Raw genomic sequence first — 15351 nt, 5'->3', positions numbered from 1 at the left:
TATCCAATAAAATTGGAATAAACTGAAAGTACTAGTGCTAAAGATAAATATCATTAAACACCCTTCAAAACGATATGGGCAGAACTGTCTTAGCAGGGTAAAACAAAACTCGAGAATTATTGGCAAAAAGTCTTTTTAACAAGACTAACGTTCTAGTTATCAACTTATTCATCACAACTGAAACCCCGCAGCCAAATCTCATTGTTCAAACTCCTGTCAATCTCCAGTTTTTCCACTCACGAACTTCAGTAGGGTTCAACAGGGGTACGGAAATTTGCTCCAGCGTACACTGCTTCCGCACCAAGTTCCTCCTCAATTCTCAAGAGCTGCCAAGTGAGCTCCCAACATTTAGAAAAAGCTCAACTATGAAAGCTGATGGTAGTGTAATGAACAACACTAACCTGGTTATATTTTGCAAGACGCTCTGACCTGCATGGAGCTCCAGTCTTAATTTGACCCTGTTTAAGAGATAATTAGCAGAAAGGAAACGTTATTATATTGAACATGGGTTTTGAACTGGTGATAGCACCAAGTTGAACCGAAATAAGGCAATACCGTGGCCAGACCAACAGAAAGATCAGCAATGAAGGTATCCTCGGTCTCTCCACTGCAAACAAAATATAAGAACAATGTCAGTATATTGAGTGTGATTGGCTTGTTATAACATTACAGTATATTTCAAAGATGTCATCTTCATTTAAAGGAAAGGTTCAAACCTTCTGTGACTAGCCATGACACCCCATCCAGCTTTTTTGGACATCCTGACAGCTTCAATACTCTCAGTCACAGATCCAATTTGATTGACCTGTTTGTTTCAGGTTTGTGTCAAGTAATGGTGTATATATACATCTACTTAGTTCTAATAACTTTCCTCTAGAAAATTTTTATGAGTAGAATGAGTACCTTGAGCAGAAGAGCATTGCATGATTTTTCATCAATTGCCTTCTGAACCCTCTGAGGACATAACATCGAAAGAAACAAGTCAAAGGACAATCCTCCTAGTCTCTCCCAACAGAATAAAAACTTTTTTAGGGGGCAGGGTAGGGTTCGTTTTGTTTAAGCAATCTTTCAAACCTTGGGGTTGGTAACCAAGAGATCATCACCGACAATTTGTACATTGGCTCCAACCTCAGTAGTTAGCTTAGTATAGTGCTCCCAGTCATCCTGGTCAAAAGGATCTTCAATTGAAACAATTGGGTACTCTGACACAAATGACTTGTAGAGATCTTTCAAAGCAACCCCCGAGATCTTCTGTTTGCCATCGTTGTTCTGGATTTCAAACAGAAAATGCCAAGAAATAAATAATCTAAATAAGCATTAGTTGAGTCAATATTAGTAAAAAATCTCTTTGTACTGTCATATACTCATACAGTAAAGTAGGATAAATCATTCTCAAGCCTTCATAGCAACCAGCTTATAGCATATGTTTCCAACATTTATTTTCATGGATAATGATCTATTTGTAAACATGAATATTAGAGTGAAATAGTGAAGCTACCAAGAACAAAAGTCAGAGAAAAACTAAGGTCTCAACCATTCTTAGAAACTGATATTTTATACATGTGTTTTCCAAAACAATTACTTTCATTGTTGCTAAGGCTTACTTTCTTATAGACCCCCTGGTACTATGGTGTAAGCTGCTACAAGAAAGAGATGGCAAGTAGAGGATCAGCAAAGGTGGGCAAGGAGGTTAAAATGGAGAATATTCAAGATAATGACATGCTGTAAATGAGTGAGAAGGGGAGTAGTAAGAATAAATGTGAAGAGAAAGGAGAGTAGAGGCATGCAAAAACCGGGTAAAGGTTTTGCGGCCCTTTGAGCAGGAGGAACGTGTTAGCAACAGGCCCCCAATTAGGAAAGTATATGTCAAAAGAAATAACGATGCAACCAAAGAGCCCAGTGGCCCAGCCTCTGATAGGCCTTGTGATTAAATTGTTGAGGAGTTGTTAGAGTAGTTAGTTAGTCCTCTAACTGTAGTAGAAGAGGTAGGATATAAACAGAGAATGCAAGTAAAGGCATTTAATTAGTGAGTTTGTTTTCTGAGGGAGAGACCATGCCCTCAAATACCCGGAGGGAGAGAGTTATACTTTTGAATCATACAATGTTCTTGATCTCTGTTCTGTATCACACTGTACCACTTCAGAAATTGATCGTCCAGTAATAAAGACAACAATTTTACACCATTTTCTAGTTCAAAGATGGGCGGCAGACCCCGAAGTCTGCTCTATCTTTACATCTTCCTTAGCTATTTTTGAGTGTTTTCCTCTAATTTTCTGTTTCTTGCTGAGTGTTAATCTCTGTGCTATGAATCTGTTTCTGTAATTCGGGATTATTCTCATTTTTCTGTAATTAGATATCTGGTTCCTATCACATTAAAACTAGACCAGCAGTCAGCGGTACTAGACTAAATAATAAAGAGCTCACCTCTTCCTTGAAGTTCAGATCATATGTTTTGTCCTCTTTGAAGAATTCAGAAGCAGCAACATCCATTCCGATGACAACCTAAGAACATAATAGAAATTGTCAAAGTCCCTCAATGAAGACATTTGAAAAACCACAGCACCACAAACAGAATTTTGATAAGGAGGGAAAAAACTAACTTTGCCTGTGTAACCAGCTTTGGCAATGGCAGTTTTTAGCAATTCCAAACCTTCCTTATTTTCCTAAACACTCAAGAGATCATATCAGTAAATGGCCAAAAAAGACATGTTCCATGCATAAAAAGAAGAGTTAAAATCTATCATTGACCTGAATGTTAGGGGCAAAGCCACCTTCGTCACCAACATTTACAGCATCTTGACCATACTTCTTCTTAATCACAGCCTGAAATGACAATATCATAACAGACCATTAATAACTAACAAAAACAAAGTAGCAAAGTTCAACAATCAAGTTGGAGAACCATGGGGGCATAGAAGCATACGCAGATGGACACCAGGCCTGGCAAGCCATGATACAGAAAACTTTCATAAGGTTTTTTTTTTCCAGTAAAAGCACCACTTAGTGGTAAAAAACCAAAGCTTAGCAACTGAATAATGTAAATGTATCCATTATGGCATTATCCTGGTTTGAACAAAATTTAGAGAACATAGGGGAAGACGTAAATGAATGTAAACTGACCTTCAAATGGTGATATACTTCCACGCCCATCTTCATTGCTTCCTTGAAAGAGGAAGCTCCCACAGGAAGAACCATAAACTCCTGCACATACATATGTATCAAGACTGTCTATTATTCCTCACTCTCTCTATCACTCACACACACACACACAGAAGAACGGTCTTTGAAAGCATGCCTGCATTGCAAGTTTGTTTCCTGCATGTGATCCACCATTAATGACATTGAAAGCGGGAACAGGCAAAACCAACTTTTTGTTACCCGCAATATTTGCAATATGCTGCACCAAAAGAATTGCCATGATGAAGTACGAAATACAAAAACAAAGAACAAACTCACCCTAAAATGAAGCACACATACAAGGATTCTGTTGACATTGGTGTAAGACTTAGCACACTTGCACCATCTAATCCAATAATTAATTGTAAGGAAAATGAATTTAACCAATCCGACCATAGAATTGCACCTAGTTACCATGCAGAACTTGATCTATGAATTACTTAAAATTTAGATGATTAGTCACATTTATATAAACTAAGATATTAGTTGATGGAATAGAAAACAATATAGAATTAATGTGCAATTTCATAAGCACGATTTGCATGAAATATACTTCCAATCCGTTGGTATATTTTGTAAAAATGATTTCAATCTACAACAGTGAACGGATCCTAACCCTATATGTATGTATTTGAGGAAAATAACATCGAAATTTTTTTCCAAAACGAAAAAGAGAGTAGCTTATGTAGTTGGAAGGCCAAATAAGCAATCACAAAAATGGATAAAATAAACAGCTTCAATTTAAGATAATTTAGTACCATAGCTCATGCATAAATACCTTGTAAAGAGGAATTTTCAGAACACTAGCACCAGCTTTGCAGACAGCGAGAGACACAGCCAATATGGCATTTGCCCCAAGCTAAAACAACAAAGAATGCATTAGGATCATATGAATCACATAAATATGCAAGATTACAAACATAATCTGCTAAGCACCTTTTGCTTGCACCAACCCCATTCGTTAACGGTTCCATCAAGCTGTTGAACCATTAAGTTGTCAATAGCTGTCTGCTGAGTTGGATCCTGTTCATTGTCACAAAAGCAACAGAAAAATTATATCAAGCGAAAGAAGCTTCCGTATAGGATTAAGCTTAAATGTTACAGTAGATGCATCCTAACTTAAAGGAAAATCTGTTCAGTAACAACACTAGTTTAAAAAAAAAAACGAATTTAACCAACCTTGCCAATCAATGCAGGGGCAATAATTGAGTTCACATTGCCAACAGCCTGCATGTGCAAGAAAAAAATCAGGTGAGCATAACGCACTGATGGATCAATCAACGTGGCAAACTTTCACGCTATTTAGTATAATGGATGAGACTTACCTTTGAAACACCTTTTCCAAGGTAGTCAGATCCCCCGTCTCTTAATTCAAGTGCCTCATAAATCCCTAAAAAAAAAAAAAAAATTGTTTCTCACAGGACTAATTCGAGTAAGGAAGCTACCATCATACCAAGTCTCCATATATGAAAAACTATCTAAATTTTCTGGGAAAATTTTAAAAATATAGAAGATATTTTAGACACTTTCTCAATATTATTTGAGAAAACGTTTCCGCACTGTCCCTACATGCCTTAGGCCAAATGAGCAAGAGATTAGAATATTAAAAAGAAATAAAATAAAATAAAACGATATTATTTGAGAAAACATAGGCGCGTGCGCGCGTGCACATTTAAGGAAAACGAAACCAACAAATTGCAGTGATAAATCAGACATGAGAGAAAAAACTGAAGCTTACCAGTAGATGCACCGCTTGGAACAGCAGCTCTAGCAAAAGTACCATCTGAGCATAACAAATCCACCTATAGTAATCATCCACCGTGTCAGAACCATTTCTAGCCATCAGATTCAAATTCAATCTTGAAAAATAAAATTAAACAAAAATAAAAAAAGCGTGAGCAAGACGCGAGAACATCTGGTTCAAATTTTGGAGGCGTATCCACCTAAACTTTGTCGACAAAACTCAGCACATAAACAAAATCCAAATATTCATCAGAGCTCGCAGAACAGGAAAAAAAATTGAAATATAGCAACAAAGGAGTGATTAGAAAAGTGAGCTCGGACAGATCGAACAGAAGGTATCGAAATGGAAGAGGGAACGAACCTCGACGGTTGGATTGCCACGGCTGTCGAAGATCTGACGTGCCTTGATGCTTGCGATGGTGGCCATGGATTGAGATCTGTTCTGCAGTGAGTGAAGAACGAGTATTTCTGTGTTGTGTATGAATGAGGCCCAAATGAATGAGTGTGTTTATTTATAGCTCCGATTAAGACAACCTCACTTTTAGGTTTAGGGAACTTAAACAGTTAAACCTCTCACGTGAAGAAAATGAAAATTCATAAATTTCTTATACATACATAAAAAAATGGGTCAGATAAAAAAAAGAGAAAAAAAAAAAGAATTTCACATATTTTTAAATATTATAGAAGATAAAAAAATTCCTATAACATGACATTAATCTCATTTGTAAATATTAATTATTCTATTTTAACACATTGTATTTAATGAAAATATTTTCCGTATTTAATGTTACATAACTCTCACTTATTTTTAATCTTAGTAAAGAAGTATTTAATTAAAATATTTACAATACTTAACTATTTATCATTTGTTTCCGTTTTTAGAAAAAATAATTAATTGAAAAAAAATGTTAAAATTGACTCCACTTAGCGTATTTTCACAAATAAGATATTATTTATAAGTTTCCTTTTGAAAAACATTTTAATTTATGTGACAAATATATTTTCACGGGGGTGTTTTCATGTCATGATAAATGATGAAAACTTGATGTTTTGTATCCGGATTGATTGATTTTTATCTTCTTGAAACTAATCCAAGGAAATAAATTGGTGATGTTGTTGTTTTGCTCATAAGATATTTTTTCTTTCTGTGTTTTGCTCTACTATTTGCTTTATGCGGAAGCAAAGTGTGTTAGAAAATACAAACTCTTCCACCGCTTCTAAAAGAATCTACAAGACTTGGGTACACAGCCATGTGGCTTAATTAGCTGCACTTGTATGAATATGTGTCAAAATAAATCGAATCGGTTAGTAGGTGTCATGTTAGTAAGCGATGGATGTACAATGTTCCGTGGCGGAAGCTATATAAATAGCTAGCCACATATAGTATGTGTTTGTAACATGAATGATTTGAGGGGGGGGAGTAAGAAATAGAAGTTGTGTATGTGAGAAAAAAAGAAAAGTGTCGAAGCACTGTGTAGGAAAAAGAAAATGAGAGTTTTGTCAAGTTTGATATAATAAAGTAGCTTCTTCTTCTTCTTCAATTGTTTTTTAATTAAATTTCCAACAAGGTGAGCATTCGAAGCCAACGAGTACAACTGAAATTGTTGTTGGTTGAAAGGTTTGGTGGGTGCATGCACCACATATCCAAAGTCCTATTCAAACCCGGACGTTCGGGGATGTTAATGTGACGACATTGCGACAAGAAGTGACTAAAGTTAGGTTAGACCGTAGCTAACTAAAACCAACTAAACAATACATCGAAATTAATTGAATTAGATATACAAAAAAAAAAAAAAAATTAATTGAATTATTTATTTCAATTCAATGTCCACTGAATTAAGGGTGTACATGGCCTAGACAATTCGTCAGGGGCTCACCGTCTCTTTTGTCTTTAAACTGATTTGGTTTTAAAAATAATACAGATTTGGAAATAAAAAACCTAGCCTCTTATATTTTTAATAAATAATATTTTATTATTTTTAATAAAATAATATTTTGGGTTGTGACTTAATTTTAATCTATTGTACTATTTTGATTTTTTACTAATTTAAACATATAAAAAGTAAAATAAAAAAATAATCATAACCTTTATTTTATAAATTACAGTCTGCTATTTTTCAAAGCTTTATAGGTTTGATAGGGAATTGCATTCTTTTAAAATAACACAGGTCAAGCTTACAATTTGAATTTTATATAAAAGATTAAAACCCGGCTTGAATATTTTATTACTTAAATTTGTTAACATATATAAAATTTAATTGTTTATAATATTAAATTAAAAAATTAGGAAAACAAACTTTTTAGCAAACGTAATTAATTTTTAAATACTTTTAATTTAACTATTATTCAATAAAGTGTACCTATGTATTTATATATCGAGTTAGTTTATGCACAAATGACTTTAATATGTGAAAATTCAGCCTGGTTTATCAATAAATTGATAGCTCGAAAATTTCTTGCCTTAAAGTATGCTAGAGTCAAAGTTTTAAAACAATGTTATTTGCTATGAATAACTTTTAAGGAATATTTTTTTTTTAATTTCTCCGGCATATCAATTAATCAATTAATTTGATTTTAGCGGGCGTTTTTCACTTATTAAGTTTTTATTTTTAGGTCCTTGAACTATTATTGAAGTGAACTTTTCACGTTCTTTAGTCTAAGTCCAGATCACGTTCTACTTACATTTAATAGTTCACCTCAAATCTCATATTTAATAAGTTTGAATCATTAAATGCAAGTAAAAATAGCGTATGAATTAAAAGATTTTATTTTTATTTCTTATTTTTTTTTATTTTTTTTTAGATTGGTGTGAATTGATCATCCCCTACGAATGTATGAGATAATTTTGTAAATTTGACGTGAACTCCACAAAATGTATTATTCATGTCTCCACATCTGTTTTAGGGTATTTTTATCCTCGTCCCCTTAAAAAAAAATCCCTGAACTAGGACAATCTTCGCCTGATCCAATAGGTTTTGATTATGCATTGTTTTGAAAAAGAAAAATAACATTTTTAAATTTTTATTTTTTAATTTATACACTTATTGATTATTTATATCTTTACTACAATTTTAAACATTTTTTCTTAAAATATATTACTCTTTTAATGTATATTTTAAATACAATCTAAATTTAAAATTATACATGCAATGCATAAAATACTTGTAATTTTGTATAATTAAATTTGAAAATGCTAACTTTAAATAAATAATTAAATTAATTGTCACTAAAAATAACTAAACATTTGTTTTAAAATAATATTCAAGTAAACTGTAAAAAATTAATAATAATCATAATAAATTATTATGAGGTTGTTTACCAAAAAAAATAAATTATGAGGAAGGTTATACTTACAATTTTTTTTTACAACCTCTTATAATCATATAGTAACACCGTTGATTTTCGCCAATCAACGGTTATCATTTATTGTAAATTAATAATTAATTAATGAATTTAATTTGCAAAAATCATAACCGTTGATTGACGGAAATCAACGGTGTTAAGATATGATTGTAAGAGGTTGTAAAAAAAAAGTTGTAAATATACCTCAATATTTATAACATTTTCAAGCTTGCAAACTAAACCGACCCAGCTCATATTGAGTTAACCCAAATTGGAAAAAAAATACTTTAATTTTAAATATTTAACCAACATGTTTTGTAAAGTTATTTAGCCTAGCTTGTTGAACTTGATTTATTTGACACCAGTAGGGGTTACTTAATAGTTAATACATTAGCGGTAAAAACCAAAAATTGAATAAATAAATTTAGAATTGATACCTACAAAAATTATAAAAATCAAACCTAAATAAATAAAAATCATAAATATTATTTTTGTTTTAAAGAAAGAAGCCGATATAAATTGGAGTAAAAAAGCTATTAATTTTTTTTTTGGGGAAGTACAAATACAGTCAAAGATGCCACTCCGTTAAAATAAAGATGAAACGTAGTTTTATTAATTAAGTCTACAAAGTGCAATAAATTATAATTTTTTCTTTTTTTTGTTAACTTTCCTGTGTAAGTTTTGATTTAAATTTTTAAATTATACAAAAGAAAAAAAAAACTGCTTGAGGGAAGATTTTGGCGATACCTGATTTATTTTTTCTTAATTAATGCACTAGGTGTTTAGTTAAATAATTATTGTATAAAGCCATAATTAGATAATGAATGATTCCAAAATGGTAAATCACTTCGTTGTTTATTTCTTCAATTTCTCCCGGGAGAAGTATATATCATTTTTTTTTTTTTATAACAGAAGTATATATCATTTTAAATGATGTAAAGTTGTGTTATTTTAAGTGAGAGAAAGAGATAAATAAAGAAGAAAAGAGAGTGGATAAAAAAAAGTAAAGATGTGAGTCCTACCTTTTTGTGAGAGTAATATAATATAAATTGTGTCGTTTAAAATGACAAATATTTTTCTCTTTCCTCCTATCTTATATTATAGTTTTCTTTTTTCTTTTTTTGTTAAAAAGTAGCTCTAGGGATAAAGACATTCGATGGAATACGAATATGGGAATATTAACAATCTTATTGTAGAAGATACAAAGTATAACAAGAGGTCACCATCTCTTATAAATGTGAAGATATTTAATATTAATGTACACGAAAAATATTCTTTATGTATTTGGTTTTCATGATTGATACTATTTATTCGGATCGATTAGAATTGAAAAAATATATATATATAGTGTTGTAAATAATAATTATTTAGTTATTATTTAGTCATTTATTTGTTGTATTGGACCAAGCCTATTAGGTCAAAATTAGGTCAAGTATTATCTATAAATAGAGAACCCTTTGTACAGATTATTTACTATTCTATAATATATTAGAATACTTTTTTTCAACTTCGTATCAGAGCTCTCGATCTGAGGGCTTTGCTTCCGCACATATTATCTTCTTCTTTTTAACAAAACCCTAATTTCTTTGCCTCTTGCCGCCACAGGAAAATTTTTCCGGGGACCTTTTGGACCAAGGGGACCATTGTTGACCTTATTTTTCCTCCGTTCTATCATTCTACGCACTGTTCCTCCGCCACAAACGACCAAAACACCTCTGACTGCCTCCAATCAGATCTGTCTTCACCGTTTGGACCACTTTCCGGCAACTTTTCAACCGCGACCACCCACAGACAGGTGCGCGCTCACCGGACGACCACACCAGAAAAATCTCAGCCGGAGAAGCCCCTCCACGCGCTCTCACGCGCCGCCCCTTTCCCGGCGAGTGAATCCCTCGCGCAGCTCCTTTCTCCGGCTCGTGGAGGCGCGTGCGGCCGTGTTTTTGGACCGAACCACCACCATTCTTCTTGTCTTCTTGTCTTCTGTCTGGATCTGTGATTATTTTTCTGATCAGAGGTCATTTGAAATTCTGTTTGGTTGATTTTATCGCTAGTTGTTAACTTCTTTGTTAAAGAATGGCCGAGCATGATAGTTCTTCGATCTTATCTGGTAAGAGCACACGTTCTATATCTCTTCTTGCTTCTTGCACTGATTTTAAAATCTCATGGATTTTGGATTCTGGTGCAACTGATCATATGGCTTGTCGTACTGAGTTGTTTTGTTCTTATCATTCTACTGTTGGTAGTCATACTATATCCGTAGCTGATGGATCCCATAAATCAGTTATTGGTTCTGGTAACATTCAAATTCAACATTCCTTGTTTCTTAAAAATGTTCTTTATGTTCCTCAGCTTTCTACTAATCTTATCTCCTTTCAAAAACTTACAACTGATTTGAATTGTTCTATCACATTTTTTCCTTCTCATTGTCTTATTCAGGATCTTACCACGAAGAAGACAATTGGAGTTGCTAATGAACAGGATGGGTTGTATCATCTCCTTCCAGACCATGCTAGCAAAAATCAGTTATTAATGACACGTCATCCTTCTACTGCAGAGTCTATGATTTGGCTCCATCACAAGCGTCTGGGGCATCCACCATTTAGTCTTTTGAAGTCTATGTTCCCCTCTCTGTTTCTCAATAAGTCGGTTGAGACCTTTCATTGTGATGTTTGTGAATTTGCAAAACACCATCGAGTGTCATTTCCTTCTAGCACTATTAAAAGCAGGGAACCTTTTTCTCTTATCCATTCTGATGTTTGGGGGCTTTCTAAAGTGCACAGTGTTTCAGGTGCAAGGTGGTTTGTTTCTTTTATTGACGATTGTACTCGGATAACATGGATATACTTGATGAAAGACAAGTCTGAAGTACCAGAGATATTTATTCAGTTTCATCACATGGTTGAGACTCAGTTTGGTAAGGGTATTAAAAGACTCAGATCTGATAATGGTACTGAGTACGTCAATCAACGCCTGTCACAATTCATTTCAGACAGAGGTATGATTCATGAGCTCACATGTGTTGATACCCCTCAACAAAACGGGGTTGCTGAAAGGAAAAATCGTCACCTTCTTGAAGTTTCTAGAGCACTACTTTTCCAGACATCTGTTCCTAGTTCTTATTGGGGATAAGCAGTATTAGCTACAACTTTTGTGATCAACCGTTTACCTTCACGGGTCCTTAACAATATCAGTCATATTCATTCCATGACTTCCTTCTTTCCTTCTATTCCCATATTGCAGAGCCTTCCATCAAGAGTGTTTGGATGTGTTGCCTTTGTCCATGTTCATAAACAACATCGGAGTAAGTTGGATCCTAGGGCTCTTAAGTGTGTCTTCCTTGGTTATAACCCTTATAAAAAAGGGTACAAGTGTTATCATCCACCAAGTCGGAAAATTTTTGTTTCTATGGATGTCACCTTTCAAGAATCTGAATCTTATTTCCTGGGTCCTCATCGTCAAGGGGAGAACAGTTCTTCAGAAGACTCGTCCCCTTCCTTCTTTGAGTCAAGATCAATCTTCTCTCTTCCTAGTGTGTCTGCTCCTGGTGTGTCAGAACCTTCAAATACACCTGAGATACAACCCATACTGTCTCACCAGCAACCTCAATCGTCTGAACCACTGGTAAGTCCTGAATCTCCTATTTCTTCTGAGTCTCCTGAATCTCCTGTTTCTGATTCTAATATTATTTCCTCTCATGATTTGTCTATTTCTTCTGATATCTCTAATGACTTACCCATGGCTTCTACTTCTGATGACTTACCTATTGCTCTTAGAAAAGGAAAAAGATCTTGTCACAAGAAAACTTGTTCCTCATGTCCCTCTTGTACTAAATACCCTATCTTCCACTTTGTTTCCTCTGCTAATCTTTCTGTGCAGCACAAAAGCTTTGTTTCAGCACTAGATTCTATTGCAATCCCAAAATCAGTACATGAAGCCTTGAAAGATAGGAATTGGGCTCAAGCCATGCAAGAGGAGATGAATGCTTTGGAGAAAAATAAAACATAGGAGGTTATTGATAGACCCAACGGAAAGAAAGCAGTAGGGTGCAGATGGGTTTATGCCCTGAAATATAATTCTGATGGCACTCTTGAGAGATATAAGGCTCGATTAGTGGCCAAAGGTTACACTCGAACCTATGGCATTGATTATGAAGAAACCTTTGCTCCAGTTGCAAAGATGAATACAGTGAGAATCTTGTTATCCCTTGCTGCCCATTACAATTGGGATATAAATCAATTTGATGTGAAAAATGCTTTCCTCAATGGTGAGTTAGAAGAAGTCTACATGGAAATCCCGCCTGGTTTTGATTCTGTGAAGGGGAAAATAAAGTTTGTAGATTAAAAAAGGCCTTGTATGGATTGAAGCAGTCACCTCGTGCTTGGTTTGGAAGATTTACTAAGGTTATGATGACCTTAGGATACAGACAGAGTCAAGGAGACCACACTCTTTTCTTCAAGCACTCCCAAAATGGGAAGCTTACTGTGCTCCTTATATATGTTGATGATATTATTATCACACGTGATGATTTTGTGGAGAGACAGATTCTGCAAACACGGCTTGCCTCTGAGTTTGAAATCAAAGACCTTGGGAAACTGAGATATTTCCTAGGGATAGAAGTAGCTCATTCAAGCAAAGGAATTTTTATCAGTCAGAGGAAATATGTTCTTGATCTTCTCAAAGAAGCAGGAAAGCTCGGGTGTAAACCCTCTAATACTCCTATTGAGCAGAATCACAAGATGGGCTATGAAGAAGAGAGTCCTCCAGTTGATAAAGGACAATATCAACGACTAGTTGAGAAATTAATATATCTGGCCCATACTAGACCAGACCTAGCTTATGCTGTTAGTGTTGTCAGTCAGTTTATGCACGATCCAAAAGAAAAACACATGCAGGCAGTAGAGAGAATTCTTCAGTATCTTAAAGGTACTCCTGGTAAAGGATTGTTATTCCGACGTGATGGCAATCTATCTTTAGAAGTCTACAAAGATGCTGATTATGCTGGATCCGTGACTGACCGTCGTTCTACCACTGGTTATTGCATGTTTCTTTGCGGTAACTTGGTGACATGGAGAAGTAAGAATCAAGATGTGGTTGCCAGATCAAGTGCAGAAGCTGAATTTTGAGCTATGGCTCAAGGCATTTGTGAGTTACTGTGGCTCAAGTGCTGTCTGAAGGAAGCTATTATGTGATAATAAGCCCGCTATTTATATAGCTCGTAATCCAGTTCAACATGATCGGACTAAACATATTGAGGTTGACCGCCATTTCATTAAAGAGAAACTTGATAGCGGGTTGATTATCACTCCATACATTCCCACTGGGCGTCAATTAGCTGATCTATTAACAAAGGGGCTTCCTTCAGACAGATTTCAAGAACTTACTAGCAAGTTGGGAATGATAAATATCTATTCCTCAGCTTGAGGGGGAGTGTTGTAAATAATAATTATTTAGTTATTATTTAGTCATTTATTTGTTGTATGGGGCCAAGCCCATTAGGTCAAAATTAGGTCAAGTATTCTCTATAAATAGAGAACCCCTTGTACAGATTATTTACAATTCTATAATATATTAGAATACCTTTTTTCAAGTTATAGTTTGTTATTTCTCATATTATGAGAAGTAATTTATTTTTCACACATATATAAAAGTGTGCGGGGTTCATATTTTCTTTTCCTCTCTCTTATTCTCGCATGGGTCCACATGGATTCCGCATATTTTTATGTGTGTATAGGAGCAAAATTTATATCTTATAATATAAAAATATTAAACTCATATATATATGAGGCGTGTTATATTTATAAAAAATTTATTTACAAACTCTTATAAATTACTATATATATTCTCGCGAATACATTTCTAACCGAGACTATTTTTGAGAATACAGAGTTGATTTTGTAAACAAAAAGTTTGTAAACATAATATTTCTCAATATATATATATAGGGAATTACATTTCTGCAGCTGTTGTACGTGCAGCAATCAAATTCTTGCCATATATATACTTGAAAGCATTAAATGCAGGGAATCATAACCATACAAAGGATGAAAGCATTAAATATGAGGAATCATAATTATACACCTGTCATTGCTGCACGTAAAGCGACTGCAGAAATGATTTTATCGTATATATATATAGGGTAATATTTTTTTTATGTTACAAGGGAGCTAAATAAGTGGAAAGGAAATGGTCTCGATTCGATCCCTACATGCCACCTTTGGAGGGTTTAAATATCTCCATCACTGACTAGCACCGCACTCCAAATTAGTCTCACAGCCGGCTCAAAGAGTCGAAGCTTGTGGGTAGGGATGTTAACGGGCCGAGCTAGACCGAGTTCTGGTCTTAAAAGACTAAGTCTGTGTTTAAATATGTCAGTCTGGCCTAACGTGTTATCTATTATGAATATAATTATCGGCTTGTAGTCTTACTTATTTATAAAAAATAAAAAATTGGTTTTGCCTCATAAAAAAAACAAGACAATAAAAATTTATCCAAACAAAATATATGATTAACCGCGCTAATAATTTCACAAAAATTAATAAATTCAATGTATATCTAAACAACATAATATACAACAAAATCATTCAAAACATTATATTTAACCGATAAAATGGGTTAAAATGGGTTGAGGAGAGAAAGAGAGGGCAATTATGAGTAATATAAAAAAAATAAAAATAAAGTTAGTATATTAGGCCAGCATGAGAAGCTCTAGGGCCGGACTTTTGAATTGGAGCCTGAGGCCAAGTCTAAGCCTGGTTCCAAAATCCAATTTTCGACATACTAGCTTGGGTCTTCACCAGTCGGGCCAAAGGTCCCTGAAAGGCCCCCATTCATTTAGTACTCATAGATGTGGGGATACTGGGGGGAGTAAACTCGTCTTGAAGAGATAATTAAGAATGAGTTAACTCAAAAATATATATATATATATATGAGGAGGGATATTCTAACTACCAAAATTTTCTACTACTAACTTACTACCTATCTAATCACCATTGGATTAATATTTTCTCTCTCTTCAAAAACTTTTTAACATTCTCTCTCTTTGATCTAGTGGTGATGTAATAAGTAGTAAGTTAGTAGTGAGAGTTTTTG

At 34.2% G+C, this 15351-nt stretch overlaps 1 protein-coding gene across 1 annotated transcript; it reads right to left on the bottom strand.

Annotated features, from left to right (window-relative positions):
• Nucleotides 1-29: 29 nt before the first annotated feature.
• LOC133286783 (enolase) lies at nt 30-5415 on the bottom strand. The gene is made up of 17 exons (XM_061484231.1): nt 5282-5415; nt 4916-4979; nt 4503-4567; nt 4357-4404; nt 4114-4200; nt 3956-4036; nt 3296-3397; nt 3121-3201; nt 2749-2823; nt 2601-2663; nt 2425-2502; nt 1075-1269; nt 904-954; nt 717-805; nt 556-607; nt 402-458; nt 30-326 (listed from the first exon to the last, which is right to left on the bottom strand). Exons 1-17 carry the CDS (start codon nt 5345-5347, stop codon nt 246-248), a joined length of 1335 nt encoding a protein of 444 aa, XP_061340215.1. The 5' UTR covers nt 5348-5415; the 3' UTR covers nt 30-245.
• Nucleotides 5416-15351: the final 9936 nt, after the last annotated feature.

The sequence above is a fragment of the Gastrolobium bilobum genome, unplaced genomic scaffold, assembly GCF_033153095.1.
Source record: "Gastrolobium bilobum isolate Gb01-03AN ecotype WA unplaced genomic scaffold, APGP_CSIRO_Gbil_v1 utg8265, whole genome shotgun sequence".
NCBI classification, from domain to species: Eukaryota; Viridiplantae; Streptophyta; class Magnoliopsida; order Fabales; family Fabaceae; genus Gastrolobium; species Gastrolobium bilobum.
The sequence above is the reverse complement of the archived record's forward strand: the minus strand, read 5'-3'. Positions and strand labels throughout refer to the sequence as shown.